Raw genomic sequence first — 24,275 nt, 5'->3', positions numbered from 1 at the left:
CCAGAATGGTCTCTTGTGCAGAAAGGATCTGACAGGCAGACCCAGGCATCAAAGGCAGACGGCTCCACAGCCTCCGATTAGCACTGGCATGAGCAGAGCCCAGATTTTGAAGCACTAAAGGCCACAGCCAGCATCCAGCCTCAGGCTCTAGCAGTGTCTTGTTTACATGAACAGACCTGAGTTTGTTCATCCATCTCCTTCACCAGGATAGCTGCAAAGAGCCGCAGTGTGCAGAACCGCATGCAAACAGCCAGACCCAAAGTCTCCAGGCTGTCCAGCATCCCTGCTGATGTGCGTTTGCGTGAAGGACCAAACATCGCAGCGGTGCAAGTACCACCTCCAGCTGCACACGCAGACCCTGCTTGGGGACTGCCTGCAGAAGCAGTTGCCTTGGGATCCCAGCGCTCATATGGGTTTGGGTTTGGTATTTTTCCATTTCACACATTTCTCTTTCACTTCCTTCCTGCCCCACAGGAAGTGATGGTAAGAGATACGCCCCACCACCACGCTCACGGCTTGTAGTACTCCTTTGGCTGGGCCACCAAATGCTTTCACTTTTCTACAGGGTTTCATTGAAATGCTCATTTAATACCAGTGCTGGTTCCTCATGTAGCACATGAACATTTACACTACACTCTGCTAACCTAGAAACATCTCTGTGAACCACGCCACCACATATCACCGTCTCCCATCCATGCCTTCAGCAATTATCACTCCCCTTTAATTATTTCCCAAGCAGATGGCAGGGGTGAGCCCTGGCAAAGCTGCACCCCCATGGGCGCAGGGTGCCATGCAAAGCTGCCCTTATCCTCCTAACCCGAGGGCATGGATAGGGTCAGACAGTGGCAGGGAGACAGACAGGAAGCGGAGGAGGAAACAACGGTGCTAAAACTGATGCTCAGCCAGAAATAGGACTTGGTGTTGCTGATGCTCAGTCCCACGCTGTAACTTTCAAGTCTGCTGCCTTCCACAAATTTATCCACGGCCTTTTCTCCTTCTCCCCTGACCCACACATCCTGAGCGAGGTCCGGCAACTTGCCAGCCCCACAGCCACCAGCTCTGCCCCGCCTTTTATTGCCTCCTGTGCCATTTCCCTTCTGACGCTTCTCCAAGCCCTCCTCTTTCACCCAGACATCTGCATTCCTGTTTTCTTCCCAGTAGCTGGGGTTTAAGATGAAAGCAAACACTTCTCAGCCCAGCGCTTGCTGCACCAGAGCCAGCCCTGCACGTGAAGGGGTCCACAGGACCGAGCAGGCAAGCGCGGGCAGATGTGGCACGGCTTCTTCCTCCCACCCAGGTTACTTAGACACAGACAGCATATTCTGGAGACAAACTGGGGCTTAAGAGTCCATCCTCACAGCCATTTCCCTGAAGCTAAAATCTCGCTTCAACAACACACTCACCCCAAAAATACTTACAAATCACACATGGCACCATAAAATTTCCCTTTGCATTTAGGACAGGTGCAGGTTTACAAACTTTTTCCACATGTAATAAAATGTTACTACTAATTAGGATAATAATAGCAAGTGCTAGCTGGGTTCTGCTTGCTTAATTTCCACCTCCTATTTATTTGCAGTTTGATGTGGTATTTGCTTCCTGTCATGCATTCTTGCAAATTATTTCTGTGCTGTGTTATCTTGCCGATGTGGTTCACCCAAGGAGTGGCCGAAACGCAGCTCTGACAGTGTGTCACAGCTGAGAAATTAATTTTCTTCTGTGGGAGGAGGAAAAAAATAATAAAAAATCAAGACTGCCTTGTAACTGTATGCTGTGCACATGTGTGTATCTGAGCACATGTTGTGGGCTTTCTTTTTTTCTTTTCCCCTTCCACCCACATCACTGGAACCCAGCAAGCTCCATGGGGTTTTTTCAGCTGCAAAGTGTCTCTCTTTCACAGAAAAGGTGTTGGTGCAGAGCATAGCTGTGAGCCTTCCTAGGCAGATGCTGTCCAGGACACCCAGCAGCCAGGCTATGGCTCTTCAGATTCTATTTCAATAATATTTCTTTAAAGCTTATAACATTGCTAAAGGGATTTGCTGAAAGACTAGGCATAGCCAAGAGCCGTTCACAAGTGCCCCCATCACACCATCCCCAGCCAGGAGCTGGTGTTCTCTCATGTGCATTGAAAGTGGCATCAGGTCACCCCCCAATCGTCCCGCTGGGATGATTTCCCTATTTCCCTATTTCTCTGGTAGGGGAAGGTCAACTCAAAGGCAGAACAGATTAGCATCAGGATGTTTAGTTGTGTTATGAGCTTTTATTTAAAAAGCACATTTATACAGCAATAATTTCGCAAATACAAACTTCAATGTTGTATTCTACAAAAGTCTTTGAATATTCTTCTCTTTACAAAATGGAACATTACAAAAATACAGACAATTTAATATGATTTTTTTATACAAATGTCTCTAATTGTAGTTATTTTCATTAAAATATTACTACCACAGAACTACAATATTTTAGTCGACTATAAAAAAATTCAATGCTTTTTTAAGCAGCAAAATGTAAATAACACAGGTCAGGACACAGTTTATACTCATAGTGGATATATCTAAAATTGTTTGAGAAATAATATTTTACATAGTTAATTTTTAAGGTTTTATACATTATTTATATAATATTTATATATAAAAAAATCATAGCTTGCTATAGTTGAAATGATAGGACGGATTCTGTAAGAAGGATGTGCAAATGGCCGTTCTGCATGCTTTGCGGGATCCCTTTGCAAATGTGCTCTGTGAAAGGGCTGCAAACCAAGAACCTGTGGTTTCTGGGTAAAAAAAAAAAAAAAAAAAAAAAAGAAAAAATATTCACACTCAGTATAGGCACAACTGATTTACCACCAGTGTCACTGAGCAGAGCACAGGACCTGGTACCTGCCATGGCGTGCACTGGGGTGCCCAAGGGAGAAGGGAGGGGATATGCACAAACTGACTGACACCCAGGCTGGGACGTGCCGCCCAGCAGCCCGTCCCAAAACTGCAGAATAAGTCTCCTCGAGACTCAGCCCCGAGGTTGTAGTGCGAACATGTCTTTGGCAGAGCCGCCGCTACCCACTTGCAAACCGCCAGCTCCCGCAGGCATGCAGAAAATCTGCTGCAATTTTTTTGAGGGGATGGCTGGGAAGCGGAGGATGCTTTTTCCATTAAGGGCCATTTGTGGATGCTGCGCCCACCTGGGGGCTCAGGCGGGACAAACCCTTGCCAGGGAGCAAGTGGAGAGGAAGAAATGTGGTTTCTCTGCACAGAAGATGGATTTATTCAGCCTCACTGCATGCCTCAGGACTGTCTGTTAAAGGCATGTAGTGTGATCAGAGACCCTTCGGAGATGTTTGACTGGGCAAGCTTCTTCTAAACTAAGTCACAGTATGGAATAGAGGAGGCAAAAATAAACTAGTATCAAAAAAAGAAAAAAAGCAACTCTTACAAACCAATCTCAGCTCTTGACTCAGTGCTGTTTCTCTTATATAGTGCTATACAATTTAATTGTGAGTTGCTTTTTTTTTTTCCTCACGGGCATTGGAAATCTTCATAGAAAAAACACTAAGATGGCCAGCTTTCCAAAAATCCCTTAGTGTTCATTAGGCTACGAACAATCTGGCGTTCACTACAACATGAACACTCAAACCAATTGCACATCCAGAACTCCGGCACCTCTCTTTGTTTGTTCGGCTTTTGTGTTTTGTTTTTTTCTTTCTCATTGTTGCTTTTGACTTAGTTGACCACCATCCCTTTCATCCAAATGTCACAAGTTGAAAAGACCACAGAGTAAGACTTTACTGGTTGGGCAAGAAAGTCTCTCCCTACATTCTACTGTCTGATGAGATTTGAGAGCAGCAGGTAGTTGCTGTCAGCAGTCATTTTTTGCAAAAAAAAAAAATAATAAAATAAAATACAACATCCATCCGATTTCTCAACGGTCTACACCATATTGTGGTGGTTATTCCGCTCAATGATGTCCACAGGTGAAAGGATCTCCTTCCGGATGGGTGGTGGAGGCAGGCAAGTCTTTGTCTTGGGCTTGAAGAGATCTGAGACATAGAACACCTGTAGGAACAAGTGGAAAAGGCAAACTTAGCCACACTGGGTGATGCTTTGTTCAAAATTTTGGCTTATAAAACACATACATATCTTTATGCTGCAAAATAGCACTTTTTGTGCTATTGAATGCCTGCCTGTAACACTGACAGCTGTGAAATCCCAAGCGCCTTTCTGTACAATACAGGCACAGAACTCACAAAACACAGCGTAAAAACATTACGGTACAATTTCATTACTCACTGCGTCATCACTAAGTGCAATACCCAAACCTCTGCTGAACGGGTTGAAAAGCCAGGAAACAGATACACAGCCCACACTCCAATAAAATAACAAAGGTCTCCAAAGGGCTGGCCTGACTCATGGTGAGTGGTTTTAGGGATGGAAGTGGCGTGAAACAATTCATTCAGCCATACATCAGGTAGGCAATTAAAAGCTTTCAAATCAAAGCTGCATTAAAAGTTATCAGCAATGAGTCAACAGTGAGTGATGCTCTCTTTATGCCCCACCAAGGCGCCGGTACAGAGCAGGGGTCTAGTCCTGAAGCCAAAGCCTAAGGAGAGGAGGAGCTATTCCTGACTACTTCTTCCTAAATATCCCGTGATGTAACCCCTCTCCGGATGTGAAAAAGCCAGCACTTGGCAATTTTGGGAGGTAGCAACACAATAAGAAACAAAGTGATGGGAGGAAACTTCCACATCCTCCCTTGGCAGCCGCTGCACAAAGCTTATCGGTCCTCCAGGACCGGGGCACTTTCTCCCTTGCCAAAACCAAGCCCTACACCAGAAAAGAGTCAGTGCAGATCCTCTGGATGGGGCAAAAAGTGGCAAGGACTCATCATTTTGCTAGCTGGCACCAAAGCCCCAAAGTTCTGTCCTGCCATTGACTGCCTCTGCCAGCCCAAATTTGCCAACTCAGACATCCTTAAGCACTGATACTTCGGACCGAGCTGTGGGTTTGCTGAGCTGAAGCCCTGGGAGGAGCAGCATGCAGGATGCTAGGATTCCTGCTAATGCTAGGAATTAGCAGCATGTTGGTGTTTTCTCCCACAGTACTTGGATGCAACACTTATTTTTCTTAAGTCCAAGGTGCTCAAAGGAATAATATTAGATTAGCAAGTCCAGGCTGGGTAATGCAGGGAGGGAGCAAAGGTTTCCCCTCTGCATCTCCACATTTTCTACTTATCCAGAGTCTAGTTGTCCTTGGAAACAACTTTTGCAAATCCCTATCAACCTGGGCAGATACAGAGCTGTGCTGAACAGTGAACCTGCTGTAAGTGGCAATTCACTCCTACAATTATAAGCAGGGATGCAGGAAGCTGAACTGTTGTTGCTCAGCTTTTATTGCTTCATGGAAAAGCAGGGAAGAAGTTGACATATAAAACAGCTTTTTTTTTTTGGTGTATTTGTTGGTGTCTGGCTGCCTAGTTGAATACAGAGCTGATAAAGTTGTTTACAGGACATCCAAGTGGCAGCATTTGTGCCTTTGGTTAAATAACAGGATCCAGCTGAACCCGCCAAGGATCGCAAGCTGGAATCTGGCCTCTTGCTGCAGTATCACAGTGTAAAAGCATGTTGAACTGCTCCGGCAATGGTCTTCTTTTGGGTCGTTAATAACTGTAAAACCCCCGTTTGGCTGGCTCGGTGCATTTTTGATGCCATCTCACTCCCTTGCCCATGTCGGAGAGCTGGATTCAATCAAAAAGATGTCCAATTTCTGCTCCAAGATAGCCATGACAAATCAATTTATGGGAGGAGATTGCTGACTGCAAGAAGCATATGGGGATTACACCGAGTCTGGTCCTTATTTTGGACAGGAATGAGTTATGGAGGACTGTCATCCTGGGTATTTTAGATTTTACTGTGCTGCTCGCTGCTTTTCAGGGTTTAATTCAAGACTGGGTAAGAGATTTCATTTCTCTTTAAACTGTATTTCACTTTAACATGGCTGGAGGTTATATAAACAATTATAGGAATCATGAAACGTGATCTTTGGGGGTTAGAACAGTGTGTTAAACCCTCTTAATGCTTGAACTGTTTAACACAAAAAAGGACTAATAAACGTGCAAAGTTTTTCACTTGGATTAGCTCCATTTCCTGTAGAAGGTGCTCTCCACCCGTTAAGAAAACTTGATGGCAGAAGCCTGAGTGCATATGATACAAAGTAAGCCAATATCTTCTATTGCCACTTAATAATTCCTATTCCTTTTCATTTTATCAAAGAAATCTTTTATCACATACAGAGATGTTAAAACAACTCATCTAAGCTAACCAGAGCAACACCAGGAGCATGCCCTTCTGATGTCTCCCCTCTTCTCTCTCCATCAGATGAGACATAAACTACATGACACATAGGCTGCCTACAACGCACATAAAAACTATTTCCATTTAAGAAAACCTCAACGTATTTCACCCTGGATCTGAGTCTGAATGTTTCATCAGCTGGAAGTGCTTGACACTAATGTCTTCTGCTTGTTATTTGAGGCACTGAAGGACAAACGTGTCTGCTGCAGCACAACCTGGATTTAAGCTCTGGCAGCCCTCAGAGTTGAAACCCGCGGTTGGTTTCTACTGAAAATTACAGCCTGATAACTATGGTATTTTAACGGTCCTTGACTGTCATCAGAGCGGACACTTGAAGGCTTTGCTGGGGGAAGGAGTGTCTGGAAGCACCCAGGGTGGGCTGGAGGTGATGAGCCTCCAGGTTCCTCCCTCTACTTCAAAGCATCCCATGCACAAGACTCGCATCCCAGAGCCGGGCAAGGACCCCCAGCATATACCAGTAATTGCTCTGATATACCAGTAATTTTAGCAAAAAGCTGCTAAACTCTACTTTTAATGCAAACTCCAGGGAAACTCAGGGCAACTCTTCCCCTTGTTCCTTGCTGCCACCTCCCAAAAGGGAGGAACATCTGCCAGCCCCTCCTGGGCAATGGCTCACACCAGCCAAGACAGGTCTGGGAGAACACGAACATACTGCTGGTTCTTCACAAGCTCATGAGATGGGACAAGGGTTGAGTTTAAGCCCTGCCCAAGCCCTAAGCTGCTGCCTGAGATGTCGCCCGCCACCAAGCCATGCCTGCAAAGGGTACAGAGACAACTGCCCCCGTGAACCAGCTGGGAAGAGTAGCATAGGTTGCCTCAGGCTCACAAGGAAACCCGAGCCTGCCTGTGAAACTCCAGGCAGCTGCTTCCTATGTCGGTTTACCTCGACACAGGAAAACCAGCCCAGCGCTGCCGCAGCCTCCCCTTCCCAGCACAGATTCCAGCTGCCGGAGGGCCGGGAGGGGACAGCCAGCCCTGCTGCTCATCCCGGCCAGGAAGAATCCGGATGCCCATCCTGAGCATCCAGAGAGCTATTGTCTTTCTGAAACCACTGTTGGGATCCAGGGATGGATCACTTCGTTCTTACTCCCCCTATATATTTCTGTTATCCCACCTCTCAAGCAGAAAGGCACATGGAGAGGTAAACGCCCCCTTGTAAAACCGCCTGGCAGTGTGCACTTGGTGTCTTGATGAACCCACACAATGCAAATTCAGGCACCTGGACTGAGACAACCTGCTTCATTGTTCCTCACATGGCCCAGGGCCTTTTCTCCCCAGGGCTGCCAGGACTGCCATCACGTGCTACAGCTAACTGCTGGGATAGGAAAAGATTACCAGGATTTGGAGAAACACTGACAATATCAGAATGAAGGACATAGAACCTGTAGCACTGTCGCCATGAGCAGGCGTTACAGTAGTAGGATGCATCTGTGTGCACACACACTTTTCTAGTTTCCCCTCTGAATTTGCCAGCCCCTCATGGGACACTGGCATCAGGCAATGGCAAAACCCAACAGCTGCTGCTCAGAGAATTAATAATACTTCATCAAAACTTCCCAGCAATGACATTTTTGTCTTGGCTGTGGAATATTATCAATGAGTGGAAAGTACATAAATAACCTATTTTCCCTCCTTGCAAAATATAACATTAGCAAACTTAATTCCTTGCTTCCAGGGCTGCTTTACTTTTAGGTCAGTTAAAAAACAAACAAAACGAAACACACCAAGAAAGCGGTAAGCTGTTAAAATCTTGCTTTCAGGAATTTGTGCAGACACAGGAACAACCATAACCCCCAGCCCCTTTGTTTCCATGTGAGGCGACCAACCGACATGGTGGCCCCCACCCTGCCTACTTTAAACATCTACATGTGTCACTTCGAGTTATAGGGCTGTGCAATCAGGTCACTCTTTGGAAAGCAAACTGCATGAGAACCAGCCTGGCAGCCAACGACAAGCAAGCACAGCTTTTGTTTGCCGTTTTCTCACATGCCCTTTTGCTACATTAAAACTCCACCACCAAACGAGGCACCCTGCCCTCCCCTCACTGGGCAGACACCAGCTCCCGCTCCCAGGTGATGGCTTTTGGCTGGATTGTGCAGGGAAGAGCCATAATCCCAACAACCCCAGATGCCCTGCTTGGGTCCTAGTAGAAAGCTTTGCAAACGAGCCAGAGCTTGTTACCGAGAGCAGCTGGAGAATCGAATGCTGCTGCCTGAGAGGGAAATACTCTCCCCTGTCTGAACTCCTTTCCAGCACCCCGAGCTGCCTGGGCGATGGGGCCCTTTGCCCAGGAGCCTCCAGGAGCTCAGGACTGATGGGTCAAAACCCTAAGTGTTGCATTTTTTGCTGAACGTGTAGTTTGTTTGGTGGGGGACAAGACGAATTGCTTCACCCCCCCAGTATGGCAGCAGCGGTTGCTCATAGGAAGGGCAAAGCGCTGGCAGGCGTACCCTTTGCTGAGTGTCAGAGCACCCATCATTGGGCTGGTATGATGCTCCGCTCTTGAGCCATGCTCCACCACGTGCTGTCACACAGGGCTGACACGGGACCAAACCCCTGGAGCATACTGCCTCCTGCCATGCCTCCTGTAACTGGGGGTTACAGGAGCTCGCAGCAGTATGGGCCGGGGAGGTGCCTGCTATTCCCCCAGCACCCCCTACCAGCATCTCCGCTGCTGCTCCTTGCACGGTTTGCTATACTCACCACGCAGTAAGCCACCAGGGCTCCCTGTGCAAAACCCGCCAGCACATCGGTGGGGTGATGCTTGTGGTCGGACACACGGGACAGGCCGGTGTAAAATGCCATCATGATGAGGGTGAACTGGAGGAGGGGACGGAGCAGGCGGGCTCCCTTCCATGTGAATCTGGCCTGCAGATAAAACTGCAGCGAAGAGAGAAAAACAAAAAGGTTGCATTAATTTGAGGGCAAAGGAGAAGCTGCGCCCAAAGTGTGTGCACATGGCAGAGCCCACTCTCTGGGGCTGGCTGTGGGGCACCTGCACACCAGTGGCTCAAGAAGGGGGGACTTGTCAAAGAAGGATGCTCTTTGCAAATGCGTGGCCTCCATCATGCAGAAGGGAGCAGAGCTGGAGGGATTTTAACCCATGGAGGGAAAGCCAGCAGAGGTGGATGGCCACAGCCCTCCCTCAGTAAGCCAGGATCAGGAGCTTGGGACCCCCTGCATCCTGGCTCATCTCCCAGCCCTGCTTCAGCCTCCAAGTCCATCAAGGTCACACACAACATCCTGGAAATTCCTCCCCACAGCTATTGACTGCGTATCAGAAGCAAGGTCCCAAACTTGTGGCACACAGCACCCACAGCATCTTTCAGAAAAAACCGAAATCGACGCAGCATGCTGCATCTCCAGAGCCAGCCCCCAGGGATTTCCAGACACAGCTGCAGCTGCTGACAATGTGGATGCAAAACACAGTCCTCTAACATTGCCATCATGTTTCCCAGCCCAAGACCTGGTGTTTGCAGGGGCATAAGTAAGCAGCTGCCCTGTCACATGGCATGGGAAATCACTCTTACCCAGTGAGGGAAAAGCAAGGTCCTGGCTTGACCCAAAAAGACAAAGCTGACATGACGTCAAATGGACATTGTCCCCCCCCACCGTGACTATCTCAGGCCCATTTCCGTTTCGGCTGGCGGGCATGGCCAGTTCCTGTGGGAACCGGGAAGCTGGGCGGGAAGAGAGGACAGGAAAACTGCAACTTGCTGCCCACAGAAGAGTGGGGCCGGGCGCAGCGTGGAGGAATACTGCGGGAAGGGAGGGACACCACAGCAACCTTCAGGACTGGGGAGGAGAGAGGCATTCAATGGCTTGAGGAGAGTAAAAGTGCATAGAAAACACTGCTCAGCTCCTGCAGCTCAGACTGGCTGCCCATGGGCTCAGCCACAGTGGGTATTTTCTGCCTGTACCTAAATGAAGTGCTGGAAGTGAGACCCAGTGTGCTTCGCGGGACTGTGCAACATCGGAGGACTGGAAAGGGGTTTGATACCTATTTACGATCCCTTTTACACACACAGAGCAGTTTACACTGCCTTGATATAAAAGGGAATGAAGCTCTTGCTGGGTTCCTGAAACCACAAATAACTTAATGACACCATTTACCTATAAAAGCAGAATTAACTGGAAAGCTGATAAGGGGGAAGCATTGTTTTGGCCAATTTAGTATGTTTGGCTATTGCACAAACATTATATTTACCCCTTTTGGAAATAACACACTGGGCTTTTTAGAGAAAATGAAACATCATGCCATTTGAATGGAGCAGATGCTCCAAATTTTCCAAATTTTTAGCCAGTTTTAATATGGAAGAGAGCAGTACCAAAGCAGCTCGGTGCTGGCTAATGCACATTATTATTCTGAAGAATATATCTGCAAACCAACCCAAGTCTGGGAACAGAGCCACGACACCATGGTGCACCCCTCAGACATGCAAACTTGCACACACAATGCTATGGGACGAGTTACAGCTATCTAGATCCCCAGAGCAAGCCCACGCTGATGTAGTCCAGCAAATGGACTGCTGGGCTGGTTCTCTAGTTTGCGATGATAATTTCTATGCTTGGGAGAAAGACAAGTCAACGATCAACGTATCAAAATTAGGAAGCATGTTCTGCCCAGAAAGATCTGAAAAAATAACAAAAAACCCCACCACCACCAATGAGGAGGTGCTTTCGATCCAGGTAAAATGCAGCCACCACTGAGCTGGAAAGCTGGAGCTGTAAAATAGCACAACCCCATCCTGCAGTCATTTGCAGTGATTTAACAGCAGACACTTCATCCTGGCAAGCAAATATCTATGTGGTTCATTAGCAGGGAACCGCATTTTCAGTTTGCAGTGCTTATGCTGGCTGAATTTTCATTGTCAAGGTATCAATCACCCAGTGATCTGCCACTGAGAATAAACTATCAGGCAGGATACTCCTGGAAAATATTCGGGGAAGGTGGTGGTAGAAAGAGCTGGGGGTCCTGATATGTTTAAATACAACTTCTCAGTATAGAGACAGTGCACCTTGAAAAAACAGCATTTGTGGAGAGTAGCATTTTCAAAGCGCACAAAAGATACAAAAACGTGCTTCTATTCCCATGGTTTAGGCTCAGGATTATTTTCATGTGCAAGAGTCTCAGCCCAGCCCAGGTAACAATGCAATACTCAGGTTCCAGTATGTTGTTGCAGAGCAAAATTAGCTTCAAGATTATATCTTATGAACTATTACTCTTAGTTCTACTACGAAGACTTGAAACCTAACGTCTTACTTTAGTCTTGAGGCTCTGTCATGTCAAACCCTTCAAGAAAAACATTTGCTGATTGATAATCTGACATGTGTCCATTTTGCATAGCCTTGAAACCCCTCAAATGATTCCATCTCACAAGCTTGGACTAAATAGGTCATCTATAGGTGAGGAAGCAAAGTATCAATTAAAAACTAGGAATAAAAAGCTAATCCTGAGTTTGAACACACAATAAAGCTGACACTTTTGGGGCTGAAATGATTAAAACCATAAACGTATTTGTATACCAACTCACTGCTTCCAAAGCACAGTTCTGAACTGTGCACCTAATCTATGCATTTTAGCCCTGGAAAAGATGTGCAAAGGCAGCATGGCACCGCATGGGGTGTGCTGGGTGTGACCCAAGTCCCCAGGACCCAATTCACACCCACACCTGCGTATCTTGGAGGAGTAAAACCCACCCAAATAGATGTGTCTCAGACACTGCACTATCAGTGTAAGGATCTCGACTGAGTTCCTTTTACTACCACAATAAAACTCATGGAAAAATTGCTCTTTAGTTCCCCATCCATAAAGAAAAAAAAACAAAACAACCAGAAAACAAGAAAAAACAGGATAATGGCACTTTTCATATTCCACAGGCATATTATGAGCATGCAGTAAGCCAAAAATTGCACTCAAACACTGGGATGCTGACAATCCCCTAAGTACTTTAGAGGCAAGCGTCAGCGTGCTCCAAATGTTGCCTCTGCCTTCAGTATGAAAGAAAAAACTAGTTAATAAGAGAGGGTCAAAAAGCAAAAGGGGGTCTTGGGGACTGAAAGAATTAGAATTTCCTTAAAACAGGAATTAGTGCTATTACTAAGAAATGGGAAGTTCCTGGCAATTTATCTGAAAACCTGCTTTTGAAGGTTTGTTTTGGGTTTTTTTTTTTTTTTTTTTTTTTAAACCTGGCAGCAAATCTGAAGTGCTGCCTGCTAAGGACTGCCAGATTTGGATGGGAACATGGGGCTGGATGAAGCCCCTTGCTGGAGAGGATGGAGGAGTAAGACCACAACCAGGCTTATCTCCACCACAGACCATCACAGGGCAGCAAAAGTCAGGAGGAGCATCAACAGGAGCAAGTACAGATGAAATGAAATGGGATCTTACAAAGCAGGAGTTATTTGGAGCTCCCATTCACTGTCTCCTGGCAGAGGCTGAATTACCACAAAGCAGATGGCTTGAAGGACGTCACATCGCTCTTCTGCCAGGGGACTTCCACAGTGCTAGTGGGGACAGCCTGCGGCCACATGCAGGCTCTGAGCAAACCCATCGAGAAGGAGCTGGCAGGGGACATGGGCTAAAAGCATCACCTCCAGCCTCCCGGGGCTTTCTGCCACCCAGAAGTCCCATCCTGTTCATACTCTCCACTGCAAGGCTGAACTCCATCAACCATGTCCCTTAGCTGTGACTAAGGTTTCCTTCTGGGAAATGGCTGGTCTTGTTTCTGACTGTCTGACCTGACGTTACCTCCATCTCTAGCCCCATGTGCAAACAGCAGTATCCAAAGCGGTATGGGGCCAAAACTCCTCAAACCCAAACTCACCCTGGCATAACGCACCACCCTGGCTGGGCAAAGCCAACTGGAGGAAGAGAACTAGAGAATTCAGCTTTTAGCACCAAGATGGCCAGGGGACAAGGACAGGAGAAGGACCAAGACCTCCCAGTACCAAAGGGATGCATTATTTGCCTCTTTCCTGCCTTTGCTGGGCATCCTCCCACCCCGTTGGGAATATCCCCATCAGTTCAGCAACGCAGTTCATACCTCAGCCTTGGCCTCTGACGTCATTCATTTGCTCAGGTCACTGCTAAACTTGACTCCAAGTCCACAACCACCACAGAGTTTCCTTCACATGGGCATGTCATCGCTTAGCAGCACGAGGCCACTGGGACCTTCTCTACCCTTCAGCAAGGAACCCCAGTGCAAAACTTCACACTCACCCAGATACATAAAACCAGTAACACCTTTAATTTTTCATATAAATGAGTAGAACACAATAAAACCCATTCTGATTTGAAGTCCTCAACCTCATTCACCAATGCACATTAAATATGCAAGCTGCCTTGTTTTACTCCCCTTTTACCCACAATCAGCCAACATTGCTGAGGAATATTAATTTAGCTTTTCTGATATTAATTTAGTTTTTCTGTATCCTCTGTGTGGTTTCAGGCAACTTCATGCCATAAAAAAATCAGCATTATAGTCTCATGTGCAAGAGGAGAGCGGAAAGGCCCCATCACCCTCAGCAAAGACTGCCCGTGTCCAGCGAAACAAAAACCAAGAAGTATGGGTCAGGTCCAGAAGGCTGCGTGGAATAAGCTGTTACCTCCTCTTTCCTCAGCCTGCTATAAATACGTATTACAGGCTTGCACAGCCAAGGAGTAACAAAGCAAGGAAAATTAAGACAAAGCGGATTATCCAAGTGTAATTTCCCCTTTTAAATTTTTTATACAAAGGCCTGATGTTAATTGGGTATTCTTGGTGACAAGAAGGCTGTGAGAAACTTAACCCTGAAGTCTCAGTGTTTAGACCTGAATCCCAGGAGATTTTACTGTGTTGCAAGTGCCTTTGCCTGGGACTTTTCCTCCAAAACCCTCCAAGGCTTGACATCTATCTGTGTTTTCCTACCAGAAGCCTGGGGCCAAACTGTTTCTCTCTGATGGATACCGCAGGGCACTGTTGCTGTGCCAGGCAATGGGGAAGCCGTGGTCACCAATCTGCTGGCCACCAAACACCTGGGCAAATCCAGCCCCACGGTGCAGGCAAAGCCCGTGGGATACATGGGAATCTGAGTATCTTTTAATAGACTGACAGGTTTCTGGCACCCATCACCATCAGGTGAGGCAAACTTGGAAACACTGGAATTCAGAATGGGCTCTAAGAGTGAAGCCAGGGAATGCCAGGAAAGACGGGAAGTGACTTATCCTTGAAATATGAAGTATTGTTCAATAGGGAATGCACTCAGGGTGCAGCTGATCAGCCAACCCTCTGCAGCACTCGCTCAGCCCCACAGATACCCTCAACTCTGTAAAGGCTCCTGGCAAACTCTGGGTATCCAAAGCGCAGCAACCTGCTGCAGCACAGCCCTCACTTCCCAGGAACCGGAGAACAACTCTTTTGTTTTCATTGAGATGATTCCCTGATTAAATCCATCAAGCCCGCCTCCTGCAGGTACTGGCATGGTAGATGCCATGTTTCTAACCAGGCTTCCAAAAACAAACTCAATCACTGAGCTGGGCAAGACAGCAGGTTTTTTTTGTTTGGTTTTTTTTTTTGTTTTGTTTTTTCAATTAAATAAGATCCCTCTGGGTTATTATAACCTCATTTAAACATTTTTTTTGTTTTTAATATTTTGGGGTATTACCAGCCTCTCCAACATGACAGATTTTCCTCCTCCCTTTTTCTATGAGATTTCTCATTCAGGCATCTATGAGATTTCTCATTTGGCAGCGGCCAGGGAGCAGGAGTGATGGAGAGCAGAGTGGTGCAAGACAAGTTAGAATCATAGAATCATTTTGGTTGGAAAAGACCCTTGAGATCATTTCCTCACCTCTGATATGCACCGTGTCACACTGTCTTGTCTCAAGTTATCTTTTTCTCCCTTCAATTTATGACCAAACACTTGGTGTAATTTTTCCTCTGACTTTTTAGAGCACAATGCAACTGAAGAACTGGTCAGGCGGAGCCTGCTACCAACCTTATCCCAGTTTTGGGACAAGGGAAAAAAATCAAATCACTCTTAAGGAACTGGGCATCAAAACCTCTCCATGGAGAGGGATAAGTGGAGCAGCCTGTTGTCCCAGATCAGGCAGTAAGAAGGGCAGAGGCTGCTCATAGCCTGAGTGCTCCCATATGGAGATGGCAAAGGGCAGGAAAGCGAAATCAGAGACAGCTTTCTGCTCCGAAGCACTACACAGGAGCTAAACATCACTTTTGAAGACTGCTGCAAAGTTAAAAAGCAAATTGGGCAGCAGGCATTGGTGCCGTTTTAGGGTCTCCAGTGCCACTGGCCCCCCAGACACTGGCCTTCCTGCTGTGCTGCCACAGGCTGTTTCATTTCTCACTTGCTCCATAACCACTGGCTTTTCAGAAAACATGGAAAAAACCTGGCAAAGCAACATGGTCTGCATGGGGCCCTGCGGAAATAGAGTCAAGCCCTGGCAACTTTGGGCAACCTCCGCTGAAGTAAGCAGGGTGGAAATGCAGAGAGGGGGTGAGCACCTGCCCAGCTGGGCACAGCCCCCCGGTTTCGTCCCCTACCCTGAAGGATGCTGAAGGGCATAATCCTGTGCAAAAGGTAAAGCATCAGGCTTGGCTTCCAAAAAGGCCCGGGAGAATCATCTCCTAAAAAAATACCTGGAAGAACAACCCAAATCTTGCTGAGTATTTGGAGAGAAACCACCACCGACTTAGAGAGTGGCAGTCCTCACTGTTTATGGATGCCAGGCTCGAAAGCATCTTGGGCCTGACTTATCTGACTGCCCAGACATCTCCTTGGAAATAAGTAAACCCCAGTGTGAGTGATGGTTTCCAAACTCAGCTTGTAAAGTTTTGCAACAGCAGCAATGGAGGGCTGAGCCTCCTGCAAAGCATCACCGGGCAGCTCTGCATTGTAACATGGCTGGAAGGAAACAGCCAAAATATTTACTGAAGAAATTCAGAAGTTTTTTAAGAACAAAAAACCAATTAAGGGTGAAAATGAGGAAAGAATTTAGTATGCCATCCCCAACAGCCTGGAAAGCTAAGTAATTAAAATACAGAAATTGCTCACAGGGAGGGGGGATCCAGGGCTGAAAAGGCAGGAGGGAGCCAGTGGTCACTTATCTTTTCAGAGGGTAAAGTAATGAGATGGGGGGGAAGCACTGATCATAGATAAAAGCTCATGCTTAATGTTTTTATCAGTGCCACACTGTTTCTTTGCTTGCTAGTCAGAGCTTACATGAGATAGGGGCAGGCACAAATCCTGAAAGCAATCCAAAACCTTTTTCCTGATTTTTAAAAAATAAATAATAATTAAAAAAAAAAAAAAGAAACCCAAATCAGTATCCAGACCCTCCCAAGCGCTGCGTGCGGGTCCAGCCCCTTGCGGGGTACGGGCAATGTGCCTCCCACAGCTCCAGCAGGAAGCACCTTGGCAGCCACCCCGGCCCCAGCCCCAGCACAGGAAGGGTAGAGCCATTTCTCACTGACAAAGAAAAACATGTCCCAGCCCTCTGCTCCAGATCCAGGCGGGCAGAGGCTGCTCTACCTGCTCTGCTGGCACATTTGGGAACCAGTCTTCACCCCACAACAGAGCCGCAATGGCACATCTTCCCCCTCCGTTAGTGTAACATTTTGGCTTGCCCCAAACTCTCCCCAGTGAAATCCACAACATGGGGTGAATGAAACTGCACACGTTGTCCACAGATTCAGTAGGATTCGGATTTAATTGCAGCCATGGCTTCATCCTGAAGCTGCATGGCTCAGCTATCATCCCAGGAGTCTCCATCCCAAAATACACTACAGGGGCTGAGAGTGGATCTTTCCAGGATTGGCTTGTTCAGGCTCTTGTTTTCAACAGATCCTCTGTCTCCGATGCTCCGATCTCATTGTGCCTTTATTGCTACTTAATGTAGGTGAGTAAAGGGGACAGGATAAATCAGCTCAATCTCAAGCAGGGCTGAGTTTACTTACCACTAAGTACAGCATGGTGTAGAGGGAGAAGGACGCGTGCCCAGAGAAGAAGGATTTCCTGCAAAACAAAGCAGGTGCTAAGAACCAGCCACTATAATCTTTGGTATTATAATTTTACATGTAATATGGTGACTTGTCTGCTGCTACCAAGAGGGTGCCAAAGCAGAGGAACCCACAACCCCCAATCTTTCAGGTTATAAAACCCCTGTTATCCGCCCTGCTCACTCATGAGGCAGAAAGCGAACGGATGGACAGGATGCTCGCATTGTTTGTCCCTTCCTGGTCTACTCATGGGACTGCAGTTATTTCCAGGATAGCCCAATAACTCATCATCTTGCCTCAAATAACCAGGAAACCGTAAAGAAATAAGAAGCAAGCAACTTCTCCAGTCGCTTAATTGTGGCATGTGAAATGCGCCCCTGGAAATGTCAAAATTGAGCATCCGACGGATTTGATAGAGAGCTCAAAGGGAAGGCGCTGGCAGCCCTGCTTGTGTGGAGCCTCCTTGGAAGAGAAGCCCTCTGCTCTGCTTCCTGGGACAGCTCGAGCTGCTCACCATGAGCTCAGCTTTTATGGTGAATTCCCACATTGAGCAACTGCTCGGGGAAACAATAGCGTAGGAGTAAAGAGAAAGGGAAAGAAATATTATTCAGCCGAGTCCCGCGACTCCCAAGGGAAAATGTCTTTTGCTGGCAGACAGAGCCACAGCCTTCGCAGAAAAAGCAGCATTTGAATCATCTATAGCTGGCAGAGAAGCCTCAAGATATATTTAGTGTGAGACACCATTTTGGCGGCAGCAACCATCGCATTGACACCACGGGCTCTCACCTGGCTTCCTGGACCTTGCTGTCACTTCCCCTGCAGGTGTAGTTTTGGATGTAAACTCCCTTAGCACAGTTGATGGTGGAGAAATCCAAATCGCAAACTTCCAGGAAATGCGGCCGCAAGCGCCCCACGGACACTTTGGCAATGTCTGTGAAGGACTGGCTGATGGCACAGCCGAAAACGAAGCAGCCCACCTGCTTGTAGAGCGCTGCCACGTAGGGGTTCTGGATAAAGGAGTGTGACTTCTCCTTCAGGTAGTGGATGCGGTAGAGCTCTCCCGTTATAATCTGTGGGGGAAACGTAACAGAGAGGTTAGAGAGCAGGAAAGATGCTGTGTAAAACCAGCCATGGGTGGCAAATACAGGGCCAAGACAGCTCTTTGTGCTCCGAGCATCTCAAACCAGTAACCTGCTTCCACAGTGAGGAAGGAGAGTCCATAGCCCAGTGTCTCTCCATTCTCCTCCTCCTCTTCCCTCTCAGGAAGAGATTGCACTGCTCAACATGTTGTTTATCGAATTTTTCCATAAAAAAGACGACAGAAAAAAAGCGAGATTTTGGTTTAGCAAGTTGGCATATCTTTACAGAAGTGAACTAGTACCCCAGATTTATATGAGCATAGTGGGGGGAAAAAAATTAACATAAACCAGATAATGAATTAGCATGTTTGGGAAGGAGAAGCCAGATCCACTACCCTCTTACCAAACTGATTTTGGAGGAAAAACAAACAACCTGATTATCTTCCTCACTGAAAACCATGAACACAACGGGAAGATTCAGAAAGCCCAAAACATTTCAGATTCTTGCCCAAAATTTGCCACCACCAGACCCAACTCAAGCTGCTCAAAGCCTCTGTAAACACCAGCTATTTCTGGGCATATCAAGGGGTCTTGCCATTGTGTGGCAGCAAATTACGTATCTCTTGTGACAGGGGTGCTGGTGTTTGACAGTATTGCCATAAATCAGTCAGGGAGCAGAGGACCCGACTTCTCATAATCCCAACTCTTAAAAGGTGGGTTAATGAAATTCAGGCTGTGAAATTAAGTCCAAATGTCTCACCTCCCAAAGAGGCAAAGACTTAAATTGTTCTCCATCATGTTACACACCTAGTTTTTGAGCTCCAGATTTACAGCTTTAGGATTTTATTCATTACTTTAAATGTTTTTATACCTGAGTAATAAATCGAGGCAGGATTTTTTTTTCAGCCACCCCCTTGTCCCTGCCCCTCTCTCGTCATAAGGACTGTGATATGCAAAATTAACTGTCAGGAAAAATGCCTTCATGTTAATCCCTTCTGGAGCAGCCAGCAATATTCCTCCTGGTGTGGCAGCCTGCCAGCGGCATGCAGGAGACAAGGCTCCCCTGCCTACCTTTTTTAAAAGCTTGGCACAACCTTTGGAAACTAATAAACTGGAAAAGTATGGCAATTAGACTAAGAAGAGATGAAGCTGTATCATTGTTTGAACTCACTTGTACCGTGGCCTGAAAAAACTAAGGTTGACCTAAGGCAGCTGAAATTGCAGCTAAGCAGGCTTTATCAGAGAGAGATACAACTATAATAATAAAAAATAAAGGCCAAGCTAGAGTGCTCTGCTACCATGCACAGAAATACTTTAGGCGGCTGCAACATCATTCGGGGTTTACATGTCACTGCTGAGATTTCATCTTGGAAATCTGGTAGTGACCAAGAGTTGTCTGGGGAGCTGCAGCTAACTGGGTCCAGCATTGTTTTAATCCTCTCAGACTCCAAAGACCATGGTTTATCTCCATTTTAGACCACCTTCCAGCACAAGCTGGCAGCCAGGAAATCTACTGGCATGAGAACCACAGAGGAAGGTTGGAGCATCTCCTGCTCCTCTGGCAGGAGGCAACTCCAGGGTGTCCTGGATGGACATGGATGCTCCTGCATGAGGGCACAGCCACTACCTGCAGCCTCCCAAAAGCCTAAATTCACAAGAAGGGGAGCCACGAGGCTCAAAACTCATGGCTTTTACAGAGGGGAGATGAGCTGAATTAAGGACGACATCTGATACCAGTGGATGTGCCTTTACTCCAAACTCATAAACAGATCCACGTAAACTCGAGGCTCTTGGCCTGGGAAAGGCACGTGACCAACAAAAGTCTGGGGATTAATGTTTTTCTCTCACCGTTGGTGGTCTGGGTAATTGCACATATGTAGCAGATTGTAAATTGGAGACTTCATTCCCTTGCTAACACGCTGCTGGGCAGCCATGAACCCTCCCTGCTTAGTTAAGGCCATGGCTCAACCTTAATGAGAAGCTAAAAATTGGGTAAACTTGGTTTTTTGGCAGTGCTGTCCCAGATAAAACAGGACGGTGAAAAACTAATGCAGTACAGATGTGCACGGACTGAAAGGACATCCTGAAAGAAAAAAATAAGACTTAAAGATATTAAGCTCTTCTAATGTCTTGCACTTCTGGCGAGCTAGCCGCATGGGACATATGCCATGCCTATGTGACAGGCACAGCTCCCGGAGGAGTGTCACACATATTTAGGAAACATGGTGACTAGAGAGAAGCTAATATCAAACTTTTCTGTCTGTGAATGCCTTTTGCAGACGTTTGGTTCTCATGTCCATTTTATTGTTATCATGAGGTACCACCAGCAATCCAATTAGCCCACAATTACTTTTAGAGCTTTTCTAATCACTTATGCCTCTGGTGTATCATTCTCTGTGTTTAATCACATTGAAGCGTATCACCTTCAACTGTAAAACAATCAGCTAACCTGGCTGTGTAACTTAAATCATCCAGGAAATTAATTTTTCTTAGGTATTTTTCATAGGCTTTCAAGACCTGTCAGGTGTGGGCACATGGGGTGGCTTAGCAGTGATACCCATATGAGGCTCAGGAAGAGGAGAATGTCACATTCCCCTGGCCTTCCTGGGGACTGTCAACATGCTTCTGTGCCCAAGATGATCACACTAACCATCTTCCAGGAGGAAGAGCAGTCAAGAGAGATGTGAGAGCACACAGCCCAGGGACACAAGCTTCTCCAGGGTCATCTGCAGGGAAATTTGCCCGAAGTCAGTAAATACAGAGGTATTAAAACCAAATGCATATCCTCTCTCACATCCTGATCGAAGCAAAGGTCTTTGCCTCTGCTGCTTACTTAATGAGCACTCCGGGCGTCCTCAAGCCATTTAAAACATGACCTGGACCTTTTACCCTGGGCTAGCCTGCCCGTGACACCACATAAAGCAAGGGCAGAAATTTTGGCTGTGCCATCCAAAGCACCAGCTCCCTGGAAGCCCTCGTAACGGCTGTCCTGCCTTGCGAAGGCAAACACTGTGAGTGAAAGGAGCAGAGTCAGTGCTTTGTGGATTTGGAAGGAATTCCTATTATGCTACAGTAATTCTGGTATCTGGCTTACATCTGAAAAAAAAGAGGTCAGGCTGACTTGAATTTTCCACGCATGCTGCCATAGCAAAGAAATCTGTTGCTTCAATTCCTCGTTAGCCATTTGTATCACTCAACAGCAAATAACCAAGCTTTTGAATTTACCTTATTAAGTTACATTTGTTGTGGGCACAGCAAAACCAGGGCAGAAACATCTAATTCTCTGGGGATTTTCTCTCTCTTTTAATTGACCTGCTATTTCATGGGAGAAAGCTGATGGATCACATAGGCAGCTGATTATGTTTCCAGTTTCTGTTCCAACTCCTGTATTTGCCACTGCCTCATTACTGATCAGAAGCACACTCTGCATGGAGCCAGCGTGCAGATAGCTCAGGCAGTAATGCGAAAATGAGAGGCTTTCTCATTTCATTTTTATGGCTTTTCCACACTCGGGGGTAATTCACCTGCAGGGTAAAATTCTGCCGCGTTTATAGACTTGGGGGTCTGACACCTTTTGGGCTTGTTTTGAGGAGGGGGCAGGCATAGGAACAAGGCAGTTTTGGGGACCTACTTTGCTAAGTGATTATATGTGGTCAGGAGACAATGGAGAAATCAGGAAATGATGGAGATATTCACGGCATGAAGCAGCAAGGCTGCGGACAGGGTATTTCCAAAGCAGGCACCATGCCATGCTAAAATACTTATTACCTGAGATGTTTCTCCTACGAGGAAAGACGAGGGGAACAAGTGCTGCTGATCTCTCCATCTCTACCCCTTCCCAGCTGAAGGACCAAGAGGAAGGCAGCACCTCTGGGAAAGCACCTGAGCTGTGCTGGCAGCAGGTGAGAAGGAAAACATAGGTACTTTTCACAGGGGAATTTTATCTTCAGCTGGAAGCGTTTAACCAACCACCAGAAGACAGCTCTTGCCTTCTGCCCCAGCACCAGACACATGCTGGCATAAGGAGGTTCAGCTCCATGGGTTGAATTCAGCATTTTGGCTGACATATAAACCTCTCACCATGCAGTCATTTCCTAGCATAGCTCTAGGAAACCTGGCAGGAAAGGAGAGATGACGAGGCATTGGGAATGTGGTGCATTAACTACTTTTTACAGTGAGGACTCTGGGAATGTGCTCCCCATGGAAGGTTTTAATTGTCTTTTTAATATGGCTGTAACATACAATCTCTTAAAAATCTAATACTAACCTGTTAAAAGTTTTCCAGGCACTGGTTAGCTGAAAAGATGCATCCCTTCTTGTTTTTTTTTTTTAAGCCTTATAAAATACGCAAATACCAAGAGTTATTTGAATAGGGACAGACCATGCCAAGTCCTTATTGGCAGTCAAGCCTTTTTTGCTTCTACTCTGAACTTAGACCAGAGGATGAAATAGCTCTTGTGGAGCTCACAGACTTGCCCAAACAGCTTTGGGCCTGTTTATGGGCTTCAAGAGTAATCTCATTCCTCCCATTACAAGCTTTCATTTGCTAATGTTTACTGCTCCACGCTCACAAGAAGTCAGATAGTTGCAGAGGAGATGTGCACCTCAGTAGATAGTATGGACACACCAGCAAAATGGTGTTAAAACCCCCAACACCAACGGTCTGTTGGTGCTATCGGCTAAAGAGGTGACAAAAAGCCAATGAAGATGCCCAAAGGAACAGGAGAGGAAGCTTTGGAGGTGGTACTTACAGCGAGGATGGCAATGAGGATGCCCGCAGCACACAGCACTGCATCATTGATTGTCTCCATCGTCTTCAGTGGGTACCTGATGCTGTCGTCGTCGCAGTAGAAGCCCCGCTGGTAGGGCTGGATTGTGCTTGTTTCAATGATGAGGAAGGGCAACCCAGCTAGAAAGAAGGGGAGACAATAACCAAATCCATCAGCAATACAGGCAAACACAAGCAGCTCACAAGAGACCCAACTAGCAAACCCCTTGCAGTACTGTTTCTGATGCTTTTCTTTTCATATTGCCCTCTTTCCAAAGGGAACAGCAATGGGATTTGTTTTTCCAAGTTGCTTTTGCGGGAAAAAAGTATCTCCTCTGTTATGGTTATCAGATGTCTGCACTGCCTGGTTTCAGTTAAGCCTTGTGCATTGCAAATATTAACTTACAGAAACGGACCCCTAAAGCAACCCCTCTGCAAAAAGCCATGAAAACGAATCTGGCACTTTTCTCCAGGGAGGGCCCGATGCTCTGCCGAGCGCCTGTAGCAGGGCAGCCCAGAGCTGTGCAAATAAACGTTGGAGGATCAAGTATCAGCCCAGCTTCTCCTATCTGGTCAGCCCAGCTATACTGCATCCCTATTATTTTTATGCCTCTGAGGCCCTTCTCAGCTCCCTCCTCTCTGTATTTACGGGGTATATGTATGTTTGTACCTACTAATGCCATAAGACTACAAGCTTTGACCAGCTGCAGGACACCCATTCTTGACCCATCCATGCAAGGGGAACCTGAGCACACACCCAGCCAGCCCATCCACAAGAGCTGCTGAACTCCCATCACAACCTGTTCACCTTCAATCACATTAAAGCCACATGAAATCTGTTTTTAAACACTGTGTGCCCCTGTGCAGGAGACCTGTGTATGTACAGCTTGGCTGGACCTTTGCACCAGACATGGAGCAGATGTGCTCAAAAAGACAGGGTGATGGGTTAGGACACACACTATGGAGAGGACACCTCCAAATTGCTGCACATCTGTAACTCCATACTCTTCTAAGTCTTTCAAAGAAACACAGTATTCCCTCAAGCCTGGAAGGAGAGCCCTGGGGTA

General features: G+C 46.7%; 1 protein-coding gene across 1 annotated transcript in view; it reads right to left on the bottom strand.

Annotated features, from left to right (window-relative positions):
- Positions 1-2,743: 2,743 nt before the first annotated feature.
- PLPP3 (phospholipid phosphatase 3) overlaps positions 2,744-24,275 on the bottom strand; it is a 45,674-nt gene continuing 24,142 nt past the window's right edge. Inside the window, exons 2-6 of the mRNA XM_064455021.1 lie at positions 23,192-23,349; positions 18,148-18,431; positions 17,320-17,377; positions 9,068-9,244; positions 2,744-4,049 (exon numbers count right to left, since the gene is read on the bottom strand). Of these exons, the coding sequence (XP_064311091.1) occupies positions 3,924-4,049; positions 9,068-9,244; positions 17,320-17,377; positions 18,148-18,431; positions 23,192-23,349 (803 nt within the window). The 3' untranslated portion in view covers positions 2,744-3,923. The remainder of the gene's footprint in view (positions 4,050-9,067; positions 9,245-17,319; positions 17,378-18,147; positions 18,432-23,191; positions 23,350-24,275) is intronic.

This window comes from Phalacrocorax carbo, chromosome 6 (assembly GCF_963921805.1).
Source record: "Phalacrocorax carbo chromosome 6, bPhaCar2.1, whole genome shotgun sequence".
Classification (NCBI taxonomy): Eukaryota; Metazoa; Chordata; class Aves; order Suliformes; family Phalacrocoracidae; genus Phalacrocorax; species Phalacrocorax carbo.
The sequence above is the reverse complement of the archived record's forward strand: the minus strand, read 5'-3'. Positions and strand labels throughout refer to the sequence as shown.